The sequence below is a fragment of the Condylura cristata genome, unplaced genomic scaffold (assembly GCF_000260355.1).
Source record: "Condylura cristata isolate star-nosed mole 26May11 unplaced genomic scaffold, ConCri1.0 scaffold00046, whole genome shotgun sequence".
In the NCBI taxonomy this organism is placed as follows: Eukaryota; Metazoa; Chordata; class Mammalia; order Eulipotyphla; family Talpidae; genus Condylura; species Condylura cristata.
The window spans coordinates 986,428-1,006,896 of record NW_004567147.1 but is presented as its reverse complement, the minus strand read 5'-3'; the positions used below and the strand labels follow the sequence as shown (position 1 = coordinate 1,006,896).

The 20,469-nt window shown below is 41.0% G+C and overlaps 1 protein-coding gene across 2 annotated transcripts in view; it reads left to right on the top strand.

The window, feature by feature from the left end:
* NEDD9 (neural precursor cell expressed, developmentally down-regulated 9) overlaps nucleotides 1-20,469 on the top strand; it is a 121,140-nt gene that overhangs the window by 74,473 nt on the left and 26,198 nt on the right. For both annotated transcript variants that reach the window (XM_012734138.1, XM_012734137.1), the window contains exon 2: nucleotides 17,357-17,803. In XM_012734138.1, coding sequence (XP_012589592.1) covers nucleotides 17,357-17,803 — 447 coding nt within the window. The remainder of the gene's footprint in view (nucleotides 1-17,356; nucleotides 17,804-20,469) is intronic.

Sequence of the window (20,469 nt, the reverse complement as noted above, 5' to 3'; positions counted from 1 at the left end):
AAGGATTATCACCAGCTCAGCAGATCCCATTTTGTTTCAAGTTGCTCCCACTCTTAGGAGGTGACTTGCTTCCAGGGACACCATACAGAGGAGATTGCAATGTTGTGAATTTTCCTTGGATGATGAACACTTCTATTTTAGAGTAGGCATGAGCCCTCGTGCTTTTAAACAAAAGTGCAGTTTTGGCAAGGTGGTTATGTTTTTGGATGAACAGTTTCTATTACCTGTCTGACCTTAAAAACTGTGGTACTACTTTACTTTTGTTTAGAATTATATAGCTTCTGGCCCATCCTTTTTTAATGTGAGCTTTAAACACTGAGTTCTGGCTAATAGCCAGCAGCTAACTTCAGTGATAATTCTTTTTTTCAAAGCTATAAATCTTCTTCAAAAGTTCTAAATCTAAATGTTGAAAGTCTTTATTGTATGTCATGAGTTATAGTTCCCCTTGAAAAGGTTACAGCTGTCTCAAGACACAGATATCACTTATCACCAAATTATCAGCTTCCCATAACTGTCCAGTAGGAATGTTCAGAGGGATAGGTAATCTTAAAGATTCTTAATATTTAACCTTAAGATGTAACCAAAAACAAATCCTTCTACTTGCCAGGGAAGTTCTCTTTCTTGACATGGTCCACCTGAATTTCCATAGTTTACTTATTTAGGACAGTGATAGGATTAAATATACTTAGCAGTGATTTTTTCCCCCCAACCTCTCCTTATTGCTGAATGCCTTTAGTGCCATAAAAATCAACTTTCATGAAAAAAAAAGAAAATACTTTCAAACATTTATTATTGAAAAGTACCAATGACTGGAATTAACATTGAGTCCTACAATCTAGAAAGTGACATTTCTAAAGTCACTTTTCTTCAATGACCTCACCAAATTTATTTTACTCTTTATGATAAGAAAACATCATGCCACAGATTATGTAAACTGTGAGTAACATTCATAAAGAAAACATGTCTCTTCCCTGGCCTTGCCAGTGTTGGCTACCCTGCCAAGTGATGTAAACACATAATTTTTATTAGCTTGTGGACACCTTTATTGGCAAAAATACCACTACTGAACAAATGACAGATTGAAACCCTGTGGTAACCTTACCAGACAATATATTTTAAGATTTTTTGTGGCAATAAAGGAATGTCTAACTCCGCCAATAACTCTGAGATGAGTATTATTCTTATTTTCACAAATAGAAATTGTGGCATAAAGACTAAATTATTTATCCAAAGTCAAACACAGCAAAAACAAAAAAGGCGGAGAGAGGTTAGGGAGTAGAGCTAGGATTAAACTGAGGTGCTCTGTTACTAGAATTTGTGAGTCTGAATCTCTGTTAAAGACAGAATGAATCACCTAACCCTCCTTAAAATATCCTGTGTGATGGTATTTTCTATCCCAAGTATTCTTCTAAGAGAGATTCAGACTCTTTTTTTTTTTTTTTTAGGTAGTAGACTACAAAGCAAAGTAACATGCATGTCTCGCAGTTATTTAATTTGAACCTCATAGGTGCTAAAACCAAGTAATGATTATATCGTAAACTCTGGAGTCAGAAATTATCTTTCCAACGCTATGGTGTTCTATACACTATAAATTTGGCACTGTCACATTTAAAACTGTTTATTGAGAGATTTATAATCCAGATGCTGTAAGGTTGTTTTGAACCAGATTATCTGGTTTGGCTACTTCAGGGATAGCTAGTAGAGAACAGCCAAACTGCCACTCTGTTTGCACTCACAGCTCCAGGGCCCTGGTTCCTTGTTTACGGTGATCTGGAGAACTGTGGAATGTCAGTTTTTACTATGGGCAAATTTTTTTGGTTAGCTTTTCATTCAGTCTGTTTTTGTGTTTTCCTTGCTCATGGGAAGGCTGCCTAGGTTACTCTGCTGTGTATTTACTGGACCATTTCTCAAGGGAAGAGGGCAATGTGTGCAGAGATCCCTCCCACTTTGTGCAGGCTCGGCCGGCCCAGGTGTTCATCAGATGTTGTCCATCTTATCTCTAAGAGCTGAGAAGCTTCTATGGCTTTGCCAAATTTCCCAACCCTGTGCGCTGACCTTGAAATGTTAAATGATCTAGTCTACCATTTGGCAAATTCATTCTTCAAAGTGTTGATGAAAGAAAAATTACAGGTGGAGTTTACAATACAATTAAGAAATCCACATGGGGGAGAAATGGGTCAAGGGGACTGAGGAGCACAGGCTTCCAGTTATAAAACAAGTAAGTCATAGGAGTGTCATGCACAGCATGGGGCTGGCGTCCATAGTAATATAATAATGTACTGCAAAATAGAGAATTGCTAAGAAAAGATAGAAAGTAGAGATGGTAGGAGTCCTTTTGAAATGTGTGCATATATCTATCACTCTGTTATACATCTGAAACTAATTAATAGTGTATGTCAGTTATATATACTTTGGAAAAAGAAAAAGAAATGAGATTATCAAGGGGCAAAAGAAAGACTACTTAATAAAATTCAGATTTCTGAGTTCTGATTAAATGTGAGTGAGGTAGAATTGGGGAAACAAAAATGTTTATCCTGTTAAATAATTTCAAGAAGACATGCAAAAACATTTTTGTTAACTCAAACTAGCTTGAGAAAAACTGATCAAGCCTTTTCCATTTAGTCAATATGGTCATTTATAACCTATATAACTTGCAATTCTCTCCTTGCTTTGATACTTTGGTTTTAAATTCTTTATTCTTTTTCAACGTTTTCTTGTACTTAATGCAGGTATCGATTTCTGCCCCCTTTTAAAATCCTATGTGCAATCTATGAATTTAAGAGCGACACAGGATGCACTGGAAAGTATTAACTTGACTATTTGTTTATGATTTGTTAAGTAAATTAATTTCCATAGCAAAATGGCTTACATATATGATGATGAAAGTCTTCATAGAACTGAAGGTACCTTGATAATACCAAATTTAGCAAGTTGCCCAATGTAATGTAACATTACCAGGAATTCCTTCAACATCCTTTCTAGCTGAATTATACATCAATCCTATTCTCAGAATGCATCAATGCCTTCCTGTCTGCCCCCCCCAAAACTGCAAAAAATGTCCTTTCTACAACTCAAGGTCTTTGCATTTCTTTTCTATCTCCTCATGACCTCATAACGCAGTAAATGCTTCTCTGATACTGGGCTTCTCCAGGACTTTCGTCCCCACCCACACGGACCGACACCTTCAGAATATACCTGTGACCCTACCTCTGGCCTCTCTCTTTTTTGCCTCTTGGTTCCTTGCTGTTCCCATCCATGTGTCTCTCTCTCTTGGTACCTACATGGCTGGATTAGGCTGTCAATCAAATCTCTTCATCCATCAATTCTATAAAATAATGGAAAATCTAAACTTTACTCTTGACTGTCCTCTAATACCTAAAATAAGCTTTATTTTCACACTTCTGTACTACTCTGTTAGCACTGGCTTATGTTTCAATGAAATCACTTATTTAAACAATATATTCCTATAATTCACATAGTTGCGCATAGATTGCCCTCTGGCTCATATAGAAGCAGATTAATAGACGAGTCCTTGCATGAAAATTATGATCTCGGGTCTGTTATGGCCTTGATGGTTATATATTCTTTCAATAGAGACAAAACAGAGTATGGACTTTGGGGAAAAAGGGATTTCTGTTTCTTGTTCCTTAATGCTTTTGTAACTTGGGTAAGTTAAATTTCCTGATCCTCAGTTTTCCTATACATAAAATATCTGTTTCATACTATTGTTTTAGACCTAAACAAAATGATGTGTAATTGTAAAGTAAGTGGATCATGCTAGTTGGCCCAGCGTTGCTTGTATAGTAGATGTTCAATAGCTTCTGGAAAGATAATGGACTCAAGAACTGGTGACAGGGTTGTCAAAATCCCAGTTATGGGCCAGGATGTGTGTTATAGAAATTGAACTTCCAGACATAGACTAACCAACATACCTGTATCTACTTATTGTTATTATGATGATTTATACATTAATGATTTAGCATTGATATAGTGATTAGTTATTGGTAGTCATTGAAATATTATTGACATCCCTGAAATTGCAGGATCTTGCTTAACAAATATGAAAGTGAAAGTTGAATTACATAAAACATATGCAAATAGCCATTACAAAGAGTCTTAATCTGCATGACCTAGTTGAAAAGAAATTGGTTTGTGTCAAGTCCCACTTTCGTTACTTTCTGGTTATATAATGTCAGGCAAGCTACTTCAGAACTCCGTATTCTCATTTATGAAGTAGAAATAATAAGATCTATCTTATCAGATGTACATGTATATGAAAAATCATCAATTTCCACAGTTAAAAATGGCAGCTCTGATCTGACCCATTAAAGATTATCGATATGTAAAATAATATAGACGTATATAGCATTACATTGATAAAAATTTAAGAGGAAATATTCACTAAATTGTTACCTAAAACAAAATTATTTGAGTGAGGAAAGATAGTCAAATCATTATTTTTTTATTTATTTATTTTTTTATTTATTTATGCATATAAGAACTGGGATGCAGACTCTTCCTGGTGGTGCAACTGTTTTAGACACAGCACTATAAGCTAGCAGCAGCTGCCTTAGTGCAGGTTAGATTCTGGGCCCTGGAGATGGTACTCATGACAAAGCAGACCTCTCCTGACCCGCCCACTGCCCCCCTTAGCAGTGTACTTCATCAGTCTGCCTGTTCTGCTCCCCACACTGTCTGGTGAATCATCTCACTGCCTCTGCACCTCTGACTTGTACCCCAGTTCTATATGCATAAATAAATAAATCTTTAAAAAACTAAAAGAACTGGGGTGCAGATAAGAGGTGCAGGGGGTGAAAGGATTCACCAGTGACAGAGTGGGAAATAGAACAGGCAGATCCACTGAAATACACTGCTGAGGGGAGCAGGAGGTGGGTCAGGAGAGGTCTGTCACGCCATGTGGGTCACCTTCCTGGCTGGGGATTGAACTCATGCTGCAGTGGCTGTGATAGCTTCATTGTGCTGTGCTTTAACCCATTGTACCACCAGAAAGGACCCAAAATCATTTAAAAAAAAAATCAAAGGTGGAATGCAAGGGCAGAGAGTTGTAGCAAATAGAAGTTCAGAATAAACAAGATGCCTCACCTTTGTGCAAGCTACTAGAGTGCTGTAGATGTAAAGTAAGAGGTTTGGTCACATATTTTTAGATCATTTTAAGGTTACAAAGAAACCCAGACAAATTTGTTTGAAATGCCAACCACTGCGACCATGGCATCACTCTGCAATAACATATAGACTTAATTGCCAAGTCTTTTGCCAAGATAAACAAAACAGGACCACTGGGAAGAAATACTATATTCCCAACTTAAAATTCCAGAGAATAACTGTCCGTTTCCTAGGCAATAGATAATTGCAAGAACTATGGGCTTGGAAAGAGGACCAAGGAAAAAAAAAACTTATTGGTTGTCAGCAACACCCCCTTCATCTTATTTACTTTGAACATTCCAATCATGTCCCTGTGGTAATTCTTACTGGTTAATGAGGACGCTGAAAGCCTGGGGAACATTACAGTCTAGCTGCAAACAACTATCTTCCTGAGGAATCTGCATTTCAAGATAAATGTTCTCCTTAGTAACCTTTTCCACCCTAAACTGCAAAGAGTGATTCTTTTGGAACATAGTGTTAGTTAGTCCAGCCTAAGTAGGAGCCTCGTGGCATATGGGGTTAAAGTCTCAGTGCTGTGAAGTGTTATAAAGCTTTCACCAGCTACTGAAGCATGAGTTCGATCCCCGGCCTGGGAGCTGACCCACATGATGCAGCAGACCTCTCCTGTCTCACTTGTTGCCCCCCTCAGCAGTGTATTTAAGTTGATTCATTTGTTCTGCTCCCCACTCTGTCTCTGGTGAATCCTCCCACCCCCTTCACCTCTGGCTTACACCCCAGTTCTTGTATGCACAAGTAAATACAAATAAAATCTCCAAAAAAAAAATGCAATTTAGATAAATGGAGGCACATAGTGCAACAGAAACTCCAGAAAATATGAGTAGTGATGGTGTATGATAGTAAATTGTAGTAATGGAAGGTGGGGCGGCTGATCATGGAGATAATAAAATTGCCAGTGGAATGTTTTCAAATGCATATGCCTGGGCCCCACCCAAGTTATTCTTCCAAAATAACTACTCCCTTTCCACCCAACCTCCTCCCCAGTCATTAATGGTTAATGAAGTTAACTGGTGTTTAAGTAGATGGTTCAAGATCTTTATTGAAAGGTCTGGATTGGAGGTTTTATAGGTGTTGATTTGGAGGTATCTTATTTCTTTGCAAATCTTGCCTGTGTGAATTTGTCCCGATATTCCTACTATGTCAAGGTAACAGTTATAGCAATAAAAAAAAAATGCTCTGTATATGGAATGTTGGTGGTAACACTTGTAAGCAATGAAGATTGAGCAAATGCGAAGATGTGAAAGTACAAGAATTACACAAAAACTACCTCATAGCTCCTTTGGAATTTAACTCCATTCTTTATGTTTGTGTGTGAGGAAGGTGATAGTTGTGATATTCAATAAAAGTTACAGAAACTAAAAGGCATATAAAGTTCCATTTGAACTATATCTTTTTGCTAGCTAATACAAAATGTGTTTAAACAGTGTGATGTGTCATTTCTATTTTCCCTAACTTCATGTAGTAATTTGGAAGTCATCAATTATGGCACAGTCCTTAGGCGTTAGCTAGCTAGAATCTCATTGATTTGTGGTAGTCAGCTTCTTACCTTTAATTTTGCACTTCTTTCCTGGAGAGATAGGCCTGCCTCAGGACTGACCAGGCTTCTCTAGCCCTAGGCTACTACAGTGTTCTTACAGTGCAGTCTTTGGTGTCTAACAGCACATGACAGTTATATATGGATGAATGTCTCAGGGAGACTTAATCACATGTGGTGTGACAGAATTTGGCAAGAAGGGGGTTATTGATCCTTTTGTGTACCTGCAGTATGACTGAACTGTGAGCACGCGGGTGAGGCCCCACAGACAGGCGGCCCAGTGCACTCTGGGATACCCTGTAACAGACCAGCACTGTGGCTCACTCTCACCAGAGCATCGGCATCGGCAAGCAGCACTCTGCAAGCTTCCTTGCCTGGGGCAGAACTTCTGTGACCTTGCTCTGATTCTCCCACCTTTTCCACTCAGGATCTAGGTAATAAGCACACCCTTTAAGAGCAAGGACAGGGAAAAATGAGAATAGTTATTGCAAAAGTGTTCCCGAGTGAAGTGGTGGTGGGAGTCCATGGGATTACAACTGAGGTGGACAATTGTACGAAACAAAGAATAATGTAAAAAATGTATCTATAAATAAAAAAAGTAAAATAAAGTTTGTTAGCAGAAAAGCGCAACACTGTTTACTGTGAAGCTGCACTTGAAGACAATCTCACAGAAGCCCAGATGTCCTTGGACTATGTTTTTCTTCTACAAATCATCTCATCAGAGAACATGTACATGGACTGGCTCTGACCAGTACTTAGCCATTCTTTTTGTCCCCAAACCTACATGTAGCCAAGACAAACCATTAGCAAGATACATATTTACATTCACTCCTATTCTGCGTATTTACATAGTTATAATTTCTGTGAGGATATAAAACCTCAGCACAGCGCAGATAGTCTGACCATTGGAAAGACATTGGACACTGGGACTGTCTTCCAATGTTCAGGAACACATGGCCACTGGACAGTCAACAGAGCTACTCAGACATCAATAACCTGCAGAGGCATAATCCCTTTTCCCTTATTATAAAAAAAAAAATGGCAGTTTTTTTTAAATAAGTGGATACATGAGTTATTTTTCTGATGAGATCACAAATAGCATTTACTTGAAAATAAGAAGATGGTCCTTTGCTTTTTCCTTGCAGAAAGTAGGCCTCATTTCCTTTAGAAATGATGGAAAGTCCATTTTGAAATCTGAATTTGCGCAGAACACCTGAGAGCATTAGGTAGCGGAGGGGATTGTATTTCAATTGTTCTTCTGTTTTTCAACCTGGCACAGTAGTTCCTCACCTCACCGCCTGCAGCGTCTGCATGGGGCCTCCTGCCTCCCTTATTAAGGTCTTAATTACAGACGCAGTTTACTTCATTGCTGGAGGGAAAGAATTTTGTTTCTCTGAACTGTGTCTGTTTTTTGGTGTGGCAGGTGTAATCACGATGAGATCATTTCTGGTTTGTTTTCTTCTCCTGGGGGAATTTTTTTTATGGGGAGGAGTACAGTTCTTTGGACACAATTTCATGAGCTCATAATAGTGCAGTTAATAACTATGCTTTGATTTTATAGAAACCCTTTCTTCTGAAGAAATCAGAATGTTTCACCTATATATCACGACTCCTCATAATATTATTATAAAGAATATGTTCATTATCCTTATTTTGCAGGTGATAAAACAGAGGCACAAAAGGCAATGAAATGTCTTTAATCCAGTATAAGGACTAAAATTAAGCTCTACTAATTCAGTCTTGAATTGATTCAGTCAGGCTTAAACAAGAGCAACTGAAATACATTCCCCCTGTCTGCCTAATGCTTTCAGATGTTCCTAGCAAATTCAGATTCAAAATTCAGTCTAGTATCTATTCCTCTACCCTGGGTTTCTGCACTTCAGTACTTTGAACAATTAGGAAAGGATTGTTTTTGTTGTGGGATGTCCCGAGCTCTCCAGGATGTTCAGTAGCATCCCGACCTCTAGCCTTTGGCTACCAGGGACATACACGTGCACGCACACACACACACACACACACACACACACACACACACGGCAACCAAAAATGTCTCCAAACCTCAGCTAAAAGTTACCTGAGGGGACAGAATCGAATTCCCCCTAATTAAAATTAACTGGCTTAATCTGGCCTAGTTCCTTCTGCTTAAAAATAATTGCCTGGCTTTTTATGTGAAAGAAAGCACAAAAATACAACCTAGAACTGTGTGCCCTAATTTTGTCCTTAGTCAGGTTGAACTTAATGTACCAAATCCTAGCCAAAAGGAAACTTTGTTTTATAACATTAGCCCCAATTTGTTCAAACAGAGAAGCATGGAGTCATGGTGAAACTGACAGACCATCTCTAAGGCAATTGCCAGGCTGTGGAATCTTCTGGTTTATATACAAACATGCATTTAGGACTGGGCCTTAAGAAAGCTATTTGATTCTGATAGATAGCTATATAATATAAAATGTAGGAGCACTGAGCAATTTCGTTCGGACATTTTTCCATTTCATTTATGCTTTCCGTCTTTCCAGTACCTTCTAGCTGGAAAGCTGCAGTGTCTAAAGGCTGTCCCTTGACATGGCACTGCAGACAGCACTTGCTTGTCTATACCCTGTCAGATGCATTTTTTTTAAACCCCTGAGGACCTCACAAGTGTAGTGGAACACCAAAATCAGGCGTCAGTCATATCCAGGTGACGTCTGAATTATATCAACTGGATTCTGGCTGGGAGATAAATAAGGTTGTCAGCCTGTGTTTGTGTGTGTGTTTGTGAGCTTAGATACATCCTCACATGTTAGGGGCTGCATACCTTCTCACGGGACGATAAGGTGTATGGAACCATATAAAAATAGGAGCATCTTTTTCTTCTTTCATGAACTATTCGAGGGGCCCCGTTGGTGGCACAAAGGCCTAAGTCTTAGCATTATGAATTTATATGCAGCCACTGCAGCATGCGTTCGATCCCCCACCAGGGAAGTGACCCACTTGGCACAGCAGACCTCTCCCAACCCGCCCGCTGCTCCCCTCAGCAGTGTATTTCAGTGGATCTGCCTATTCTGCTCCCTGCTCTGTCTCTGGTGAATCCTCTCAACCGCCTCCCCCTGCATCACTGGCCTGTACCCCAGTATTTGCATAAATACATAAATCCTTTTTTAAAAAACTTTATTAGCAATTATAGCCTATGTGTTTTGACTTCAGAGAAACGATGCCGTGTTTGGAAATGCACTTGAATGTGGGGGACTGCAGTCTCTTTCTCCTTTATAACTTAATTCTCACTTCGCTTCCCCCAGTACCTGGATGTTACAGGGATTTGTCTAGACAAGCAGGTAGATGTGATCCAGTGCCAACACTGCAGTGTTGGCTGAAATCCAGGCGGCTGTTTTACTGTTAATAAAACCTATCTTTTGGGTGAGTGGGTGTCAAGCCTTCATCATTATATGGCGCCTGTCAGATTTATCTAGGGACAGAACCCTGAAGAGCGTTTGTGCCTGCCCCATGTTTTTGATCCTCTGCCAATATGCTATACTTAAATCTATCAAAACCAGGCAACCCGGGATCAAATGCTTATAAATTCCAAGGCTTAAAGCAACAGTACTAAATGCTGCAATGGGGAAGGCACTCAGGAAGCACATCCTGGTCCGGTGGAAAAATCCTACATTAAGAGGGGAACCATGGCCCTCCCTGGTGGCGCAGCGGGTTAAAGCACAGCACTAAGAAGCTTAAGCCACTTCAGCATGAGTTCGATTCCCACCTGCCACGGAGGAGATCCACACGGCACGGCAGACCTCTCCTGGCCCGCCCGCTGCTCCCCTCAGCAGTGTACTTCGTCCATCTGCCTGTTCTGCTCCCCACTCTGTCTCTGGTGAATCCTCTCACCCTCCACATCTCTGGCCTGTACCCCAGTTCTGTACGAATAAATAAATGAATCTTTAAAAAAAAAAGAGGGGAACCAGATGCTAGTTCTGGCTTTACCGCTAATTTAATAAGAGACCCTCTGGACAATAAAACAAGAAGATTGGGTCAGAATGATTTCTAAAATGTCTTCCTAGTTTCAAATTCTAGTCTAGTTGATTCTGGTTAATCTGTGGGTAACTGCTGGTTCTAATACCCACAGAAATGGAGGTGTTCTTTCTTCTTCTCTAACACTCTCACGAGCTGTGTAGGTCTCAAAGACCACAGAAGAGTGAAAAACGGAGCTCTTAAAGACACAGGTACCACCATCAAGATTTGAGAGGAAAAACAAATTTATTTTACTTCAATATTGTCAGCAATTAATTCAGCCCCATAGCTTGCCCAGAAGCAATAGAAGCTGATGACGAAGCTGTGCACGAACATGCATGCCTATCTACAATCCACCTATAATTTTTTAAATGTGAAATAAAAATTTTTCGATAGGCTTTTGCTGATTTCATTATAAACAAATCTCATCACATAAATGTCTCTTCCCACCTCAGCCTTATCAAAGAATTGGTGGAGAACCCAGCACTTGAAGAAAGACTTTTTAAATATCACAGCTGTGCTACAAAGATCATGTCCCCAAACCTAGCTGATAGCAGATAGAAAATTCTTTCTGTGATTCCAATATCCAAATTTGCAATGAGCATCAGATCTTCTCATCAGTTCTTCAAAGGTAATGTCACATTGGCATATGATCCACCAATGTAGACTGGCTCTGAATTATTCCCCCATCAAACAAATAGGGCCATGTGGGAGAGATATTAAGGTTCCCAAACCTGGAAGCCTTCTGGACAAGTCCACATGGAGTTGTGGCAAAGCCTCCGAGTGCATGTGTGAGCGGTGCCTGCCAAAGTGAAGCTTTGAGAGCCCATGTCTGATGTCCACTTTTTTTTTTAAGATATATTTATTCATACAGAACTGGGGTACATGCCAGAGATGAGGAGGGTGAGAGGATTCACCAGAGACAGAGTGGGGAGCAGAACAGGCAGATTGATGAAGTACACTGCTGAGGGGAGCAGCGGGCGGGCCAGGAGAGGTCTGCCACGCCATGTGGACCTCCTCCAGGGCCGGGGGGAATTGAACTCATGCGGAAGGGGCTTAAGCTTCTTAGTGCTGTGCTTTAACCCACTGCGCCACCAGGGAGAGCCTGATGTCCACTTCTTAAAATGCCTCATCTACAAATGCTCAAAAGAGAAGGTCACAGGCCAGAAAAATCTAAGAAAATGTGAGGACTTGGGCAGAGCCCATGATTTGTTCAGAGAGTCCAGGTTCGTCATGTAAGCATATGAGCTCTGTGCTTATGTAAATATTAAGAGCTCCTTCCGAAATGAAAATCATTGGCTGACATGTGGCATCGGTGCCAAAGGAATCTATAGTGGAAGTATGTGATGTTCCTCACCCATGTCAGAGAGATAACTGGGCACTCGAGACCCTGCTGCTGCCTCTCTGGGGTAGTTCAGATCCCACAGTGATGATTGGCAAATTACAGTCAACAAGTGTTCCTGAAAATAAAACTCGAATGTGCTCTGTACTTTATTTTCTGACTCCTGAAACTTCATGCCTGCTACATAACAGTCTCCAGAGGATCCAGCTCTTAAAATATTCAACATCCCAGATCCTCCGGTGACAGGACCCAGGTATAAGGCCAGTGTTCCAATAATTGAAATCTGGGCGTTTGTAGATATCCTTGTTTTCTGACCGTGACTGTTTCTTTCTTTGGAAAAATTCCACTTTCCATTATATCTTAAAAGTTATGGTGGGTGGGAGAGCCAAGTTATTTGAGAATCAAACAAAGCTAATTTCTGTCAGCACAAAGGTAGACAGGTGTATACTGAACCGGACCTTACTGATGCTCATCTCTCAGCTACTTCCTTCCAGCTGATTGGCCCTACAATGGCCAATGGCCATTTTTTTTCTTCACTGAGTTTTTCTCACGATCTGCCTGCAACCTCCACTGCTCCCCACATACACACACACTAACCACACACTATCTGCCAGAGTGCAGGGCTAACATTTGCAAGGTCGGATGCAGGGAAGTCATGTTGTTGAGCATGTTGTAACCCCCAAGGCCTTGGCAGGATCTCCAGCATGTTAAACATAGAATGCAGTCAAATGAGAGGAAGCTGTCCATTGAAGATGCCTGTCGGTCCCAATGGAGTGTCACACCAGCCATTGTGTCTCTGTTCTTGTCAAAGAATAGCAGGAATAGTCTTGGGAACTGCAAGTCACACCTCTCTGTATTTATAGCATAGTTTCCCTGGCAGGAGAACTAATAAGCTTTCTTGACATTTTGATAGCAGGAAAGAGTGGGGAGGAGCAGTGTGTTAGGTATCATGTGACCCAGACCTTTCTGTACCGGCTGTTCTGGTGAATTGTGCAGTATCAACTTCTCATTCCTCGGGCAGAGCTTGGGAACCAGGAACAGCGGAACCAAAATGTTCTGGCAAAGTGTGAATGGTGTGGGTCATACATTGAAGGTGGAAAAAAACTTTACAGCAATCTTTGTTTTAATCTGGTTGGGAAGGTCACCTCCTTTTGGTCTTCCTGTTTGCTGAGGGACTGTGGACAGTAGGACAGTAGGAGTCAGACTCCCCGTATACGTCATTATCCTGTTTTAATAGGTGGGGTGCACGTTCATGCTTTCTGTGTTCCCTGTTCTCCATGAGTCTTGAGTGACTTGGACACAGCTATTTTTATGATTCTGTTCATCTTCCCATGTCCACCTGTAAGTTTTAACCATACTGTGCTGACTTCTTAAAAAAAAAAAAAACTTTTTATTTATTCTCTCTTTACAGTAATAGAACATCAGTATCCTGAATCCATTTCAAGTTAATTAACAATTAGTAAGTGTATATTTTGTTTCAGAAGTTGGTCTAACTGCCAAAGGAATAAGACTACCTCTCTGGACTTAGAGAGTTCATTGTTGAATTAGATAGTATAGGCTTTACTGTAAGAAGTATTGTGACAAAGATGTGTGAGGTAAAGTGATCAGGAAAGTTTTGGAGAGATGACTAGTCTAGTTATGGAAGGTGGGTTTTGAGGTAGGAAATAGTTGAATTCAACAAAAGCAACTGCTGGAAAAAAAAAAAAAATGTTGAGTGCCTGAAGTAGGAAATTCAGTAAGAGGGAAAGTGGAGTCCAAGCTGATCAGGTTTCAAGTTGTGAAGAGATTTAGAAACCCTCTGAGGTGACCATATTGAACAGCTGTTTGCATGTTGATAATTACAAAGAAATAAAGCGGGATAAAGACAGTTTTCATTCATGTTGAGTTAGAGATAACGATACTAATTGAACAATTGGAACTACGAGAGAACAGATGAAATACAGCGAGTGGAGCTATGGCTATATGTTGAGGTGCCATATATGGATGAGATTTCCTGTAGAGAAACATGCTTGTTGAGAAAAGTGTGAAAAAAAAAATCCCTTTGGATTATGATCACTTAAGGGATGGACCAAAAAAAAAAAAAAGAAAAGAAAAAGAAAGAAAAATTGTCAACTGTGAAGGAGAAGGAAAATAAGTGGTCATGAGAACAAAATAGCAAGAACCAGAAGTCATGGAAACCAAAGAGGCTTCTGAGAAAGATTGGCAGAGGGCATCAGTCCTATAAGCTGCTACAGTTAGGTCATGCGTCAAGTGGGATTTATGACTGTAACTATCAATTGCCAGTCCTGATTGGGAACACCACCTTTGTAGTCTATGAATTTGACTTTATTAAATATCATTAGAATACAACCAACCTCTGATTGAGACCTGAGAGGAACTAAGCTGGGTAGGGAGCATAAGGTCAAAGCACCATTTCACAAATTAAATAAATCATTATAATAGCTTCCTAAATCTCTGGCATTGTTACAGTACTTGACTTAAATTAGCCTATTTAATTCTCACAGCAAACCCATGAAGTAGGTACTAATAGCCTCACTCTCACTTTACAGATGAGGAAACTGAGGCACAAAGAAGAACAATAAGCTGTCCAAGTCACACAATTAGAACTCCAAGCACCAGGAATTTATTTATTCTGTAGTAATAAGAATTAATCATCTTACGGACTTTTCTATAGGTTGAAATTGAGCCCAGTCAGAAGTGCATTGTGAACACAGTCAAGATGGTTTGCAGATCTGAACTACGAGACCTCAGTTCTTTTCCCTACTCTGACACCAACCTCTTTCCTAATCTGTAAAATGGGGTGTTGGATCCAGCTGTTCTCTGAGATCTCTGCAGCTGCAATCTTGTTTGGAAGAATGACTGAGTGTGAATTTTGGCTCTCAGTAGCTTGCACAGATATTAAATAATTGACTCTTGTTCAGCCAAGTCTCTAAGTACATACAAAGCCAAGCTACCACTGGACTGCCCACCGCTAGCAATCTTGTGATGCTCTCTCTTTAAATCCTAATATCTGGGCAGCAGGGGAGACTGCAGAAAGAGGCCAACCAGTCAGGAGAACTTATCTATGGTGCCTGTATTCCCAAGGGCAACAGACCTCTGCAAGTTTTCTCAGAGAAGCAGCTTTTTTGAGGCTTGTCTAGAAACATTAGCATGCTGCTAACCAGTTGGTGGGAAGGTCACTGGGACAGGAGACAAAGAACATGCAGCTCAACTTTTTCTCAGGGGGTTTAATCTGTCTCTAGTCAAGCATGGTTCAGTGCCCTACTTCAGTACTCCATGAAGAGATCACTGGCAGGGACCCAAATCTGAAGGCTTCAAGCCCACTTATGCTGATTAAGTCCACATTCTTTGCCTTTCTACTGTTTTTTGTTTCTTTTCTTTCCCTTCTTTGTAGCCAATATAATGACATAGCTTTCCTTCCTCAGCTCCCATTCAAATGGCCCCATTTCTGTCACTTGTGATTTCATGTTGGGGTTTTCTTTCCCGCCATCCCCAGTTGGTGAGTGGACCTCAGAGAGAGTGACCAGAGTCAGCTCTCTCCTGGCTCCGTCATGCCAAAATGACTTTAGTAATTTCCTTGAGATCATTTTCATACACATGACCAGAATCTTACCATGTGTTGATCTTTAATTGAAAATTACAGAACACTCAAAAGAAGAGAAACAAGAGATTTTAGAACATGGCACCCTTAAGTGGATCTTCAAACCAGTATAAAATGCTGACTGATTTTATCCTTATGTACTATGAACTTTTCATTGTCAGAAGGAACCTAAAACTTCCTAGAATCTAAGTACTAAGTAAAACTTTCTCTTGGAACACAACTCCCTCAGTTTTCCTTTTGCTTCTTCCACTTTCCTGTCTAAGTCAAGGCTTCTTGGATTTTATAACTGTCAAGAACAAGAACTTCAACCTTATTCTTAAAAAAACATCAAAAGACTTCCTGCGTAATGACCTCAAGGACTTAACGTTCTTTTCGTAGGTTGCATACATACATATTAAGAGGACTTCACTAAGAGAGAGAAGCTAGGACCCTTCCTAACTACGGAACAGAGAGGAACTCCCTCCTCACATAGCACCGTCTCTCCCTAGCAACGAACCAGCACACAGTGCAGAACTTGTGGCTACAGGGCATAGTACAGAGGGAGGTGACTGGTGTAGATCAATGACAAAGGAGTGAAAAATAGGAGATTGAAAGGTCAATTAAACATTTCACGAGAAGGAAAAGAGGTAGAAACCCATAGTCAGAAATTCCACCCATAGGTAAAGGCACAAACATACTTCACTCAATCAGCAGCTTTTTCTCCCACAAATGATAGTCTGTGCCAGGACATTAGTGAAGCTCCAGAGAGATCACTTTTAGTTTTCTGTGAGTCCTTATGATGAATTTACAATGTTCCCTGACTTCTCCGTGCACTTGGAAGGAGCAGGCATGTGGTAATGGCGGCCATCCTGCTGTGAAACATTACTGATGCCAAGAAATGAAATCTTCAGAGCCCTTGAAAGGCTTCCAAGAATGTCAGCACTGACTGCCTGCCCACTCTGCTGACTGCCTACTTTGGCTGTCTGTGGAGTACTGAATGTGCCAGAGAGGCCTTCATACAAAGAGAGAAAGTGTTTTAGGCTCATGAAAAGGGAAAGCTTTCTCAGGTGAATGGTGAGTTTCAACAATCTTGTAATAAAAAGGCAGGGCGAGAAGGGGTCTTCAGGAAAGGTATGAAAAGAAAACAGAAAGAGATGGCATCTGTCTTCATGTTATGGATTCTTTGTAGACTCTTGTCGTCAAAGCTGGAGAAGACGTAGACTATGTCACCCTGTGCTCTGGTTGCTGGATCTGGAAGATCCTCTCTGTATCCAAGGATCAGCTGAGAATAAGACCTATTAAGCCCTACAAAGGCACATATAATTGTACCTTGGTTTCTACTTTAACACTTTATTCTGTTTATTTGGGATTTTGGAGACCCTTTTTAACTCTGTTGTATGACAAAAAAAAATGAGAAATATCCATTTTGGCACAGCTGAATATTTTATAATGCTTGATTCTTGAATTGGCTTCAAGAACGGAAGAAAAATGTTTTGTACAGTAAACTGTTCTGTCTCGTTAATGGTACTGCTCATAATTCCTTGGCATAGCAAATACTGAGAAAGGAAAAACTCTTGTGGTGCTGTGAGCTTTTCTACGGAGCAGTCTGATGTCAGTGGTGGCAGACACAGATGTCCATTCCTGACAGACTGTGTCCATATGTATTGTCCTCTTTGCAGATAAGCGGACTGATCGAACATTCTGACGTGATTTCCCTCTGTCCTCTCCTTCCTAGAATCTTATGGCGAAAGCGTTATATGACAATGTCCCAGAGTGTGCTGAGGAGCTGGCCTTCCGCAAGGGCGACATCCTGACTGTCATAGAGCAGAACACGGGAGGCCTGGAAGGATGGTGGCTCTGCTCCTTACACGGTCGGCAAGGCATCGTCCCAGGCAACCGGGTAAAGCTTCTGGTTGGTTCTGCGCAGGAGCCTTCATGCAGTCAGGACCAGTCCACTTCTGGACTGATGCACCAGGCCTTTGGCCAACAGAAACTGTATCAAGTGTCAAATTCCCAGGGTGCTCCTCGAGACACTATCTACCAAGTGCCACCTTCCTACCAAAATCAGGGAATTTACCAAGTACCCACTGCCCATGGTACCCAGGAGCAAGATGTGTATCAAGTGCCACCATCAGTGCAGCGAAGCATGGAGGGAGCTAATGGGCCCCACTTAAGTAAAAAGGTGAGTGAGCAGCTGACTGGATTTATGTTCTACTTTTTCCCCTCCATTGCACTGGGAGCAATGGGAATGTTCCCAAAGTAACAACTTGAAATTTCCAAGAAATAGATCTAGAACTAGATATACCCAGTATATCTAGTATTTTTGCATCATATTTCCATTCATTCTTTGGCAGAATTTTCTTGAATTGCTACTATGTGCCAAGTATTGTTGACTCATCATCCTTATAAATTCCTGTTGGTCTGGTTTAGACTGGTTAATATGTTTTTTCTCTCCATCTGTCTGCTAGATCTACTTGAGACCTACCTTCTGCACTCAAATAGTTTCTAGTCTTTTCTGTTTTCTTTGAAGGGTACAAGGCACCAATCTTGTATAAGCACAGTGATGCTGCAAGAACCCATTTTCACCAGAAGCTGACTGAGGACCTTATTGGCCTGGCTGTGCACAGAGCCCCCAGCCATGGAGGGGCGAGGGAAGCTGGAAGGGTCATGCCAATGAACTTGTTCTCTGGAGTTATTCACTTTAAAGTTTAAAACTCAGAGTTAATAGTGAATTGATCCTCTTATCATTCAAGTAAATCCTATAAAGTACCTCAGTAAGAATAGTGGAGTTAAGATATTTAGGAAGCCTTCTTGATAGGGGGAAAAGGATAAAGGCAATTGTTCAGCACCCTATACTTTTAAACCTTTTAAACCGGCATATCAATTTGAAATGAGTAGAAATCCATTTAATGAATACAAAGCTTGAATTTACAAGCCTATGTAAATGAGGGGTTATTTATTTGCATGATAATGGTTCCTCTGTTGGAGAAAAAAGGGGGGGCTCTCTACTGGATTCCTTTAAATAACAAAACCACAAATGCATTTTAAGATCACCTTTAATCCAAAAAGTATGTTTTACAAAACACTTCTCAAGAACCCAGCATGCTTTTTAAGTCATGTACATATATATTAGAAGGAATTTCTCAACATGTGTTGAATAGGTTCTTTTTTTAAAAAATATTTATTTTTATTTGTTTATGCATACAAGAAATGGGGCATACGCCAGAGGTGCAGAGGGTGAGAGGATTCACCAGAGACAGAGTGGGGAGGAGGACAAGTGGATCTACTGAAATACACTGCTGAGGGGAGCAGCGGGGGAGACAGGAGAGGTGTGCCATGTCGGTCAGCTTCCTGGCGATTGAACCCATGCTGCCTGGCTGCAGTTAGCCTCATAGTGATGAGACTTAACCCTTCGTGCCACCAAAGGCACCCCTCTAATAAAGTTTATGAATGAAGAAAAGGATGTTCCTATTTTTGTATGTTTCCATATACCTTATCTTCCTGTCTCAAGGTATGCAGCTCCTATGTCTGAAGATGTATCTGAACTCACCATGACAAATACAAACACAGGCTAGCAACCTTGCTTGTCTCCCAGCCAGACTTTCACCCCTGAGTCACCAGGGAGGCCCTAGTGAATAATTTTCTGACCTGAATTTTGCTGACCCCATCTAGAGGCAAGAGACTGACTGCTCCATGGACTTTCGAAGTCCTTCTTACCCAAGGAATTAGACTCAGAGAGAGCTGAGACAGGCCTCTATCTCTAGCAGAAAAGAGCAGTTGAGAGAAATACCTATAAATAAATTACTTCTCCCAATCTTAGTCCTAGTTGTTTGCACCTTAAAAATGACTCTTCTTCATTTAAGCTAGAGTGAAGCAGATGGGGGAGACCAGAACAGGAAATGTTTGGCTGAAAGGTGACGGGATTTGAACTTTCACCAGTTTGTTTTGGCAAGAAGGTGACATGTTTTTCTTTTCAGACTCAACCTTTTCAGTTCCAAGTCTAAAATGTCTAAAATATCAGCTGTCTTCCCATTTTATTTGCCGTAACTTACCACAGTTTTGCTCCTTCGGTCTCCAACCCTTTAGAAGGGAGTTCAGTCATGCCTACCCTTAGTTGCTGTTAGGGTGCTGGTTACCCTTGGGTGCTCAAACTCAATGTTCTTTTGCTTTCTTAATTTTAAAACTAAGGAGCTATAAAAAGTAGGTGACCCCTGTAGGAGGAAGCCAACTTCTGGATGGGACCCTTGCCAGCTTTCACAAGGGAGGCACACACACCTGAGGAGGCCCGGCCAGAGCTAAGGAATAGATAGAGCATGGAACACAGAACTTGAGCAGCTGGGGACTAAGGTGGTAACAGGGAAGGTGATAGATACTGGGAGAAAAAGATAGAAACAGCAAGAGAGATTGGTCCTGGCTCTATCTGAAAATGCCAGCATTCTCCTGGCCTCAGCTTGAAAATCACGGTCTATCTCATCCTTTCATTCCTTTCTCCTCTCCCCACCTCTTCTCTCCCACCAACTCCTTTCTTTCTCTCTCCCTTTCATTCTCTTATCCTTCCTTTTGCCCTTTCTTTCCCTCCCTCCCTTCCTCCCTCCCTCCTTCCTCCCTTCCTCTCTTCCTTCCTCTTTTCCTCCCTCCCTTCCTCTCTTCCTTCCTCCCTCCCTCCCTTCCTCCCTTCCTCCCTTCCTCCCTCCCTTCCTCCCTTCCTCCCTTCCTCCCTTCCTTCTTTCTATGGTAAGATTACGGGTGATCCCTGCTGAAGTCTAATAATTACAATTTAGGATTTTTCGCCTTTGCGGTAGGGTAATAGCTGCAGCATCAGCTGAAGCCAGACCCTGGATTTTGAGG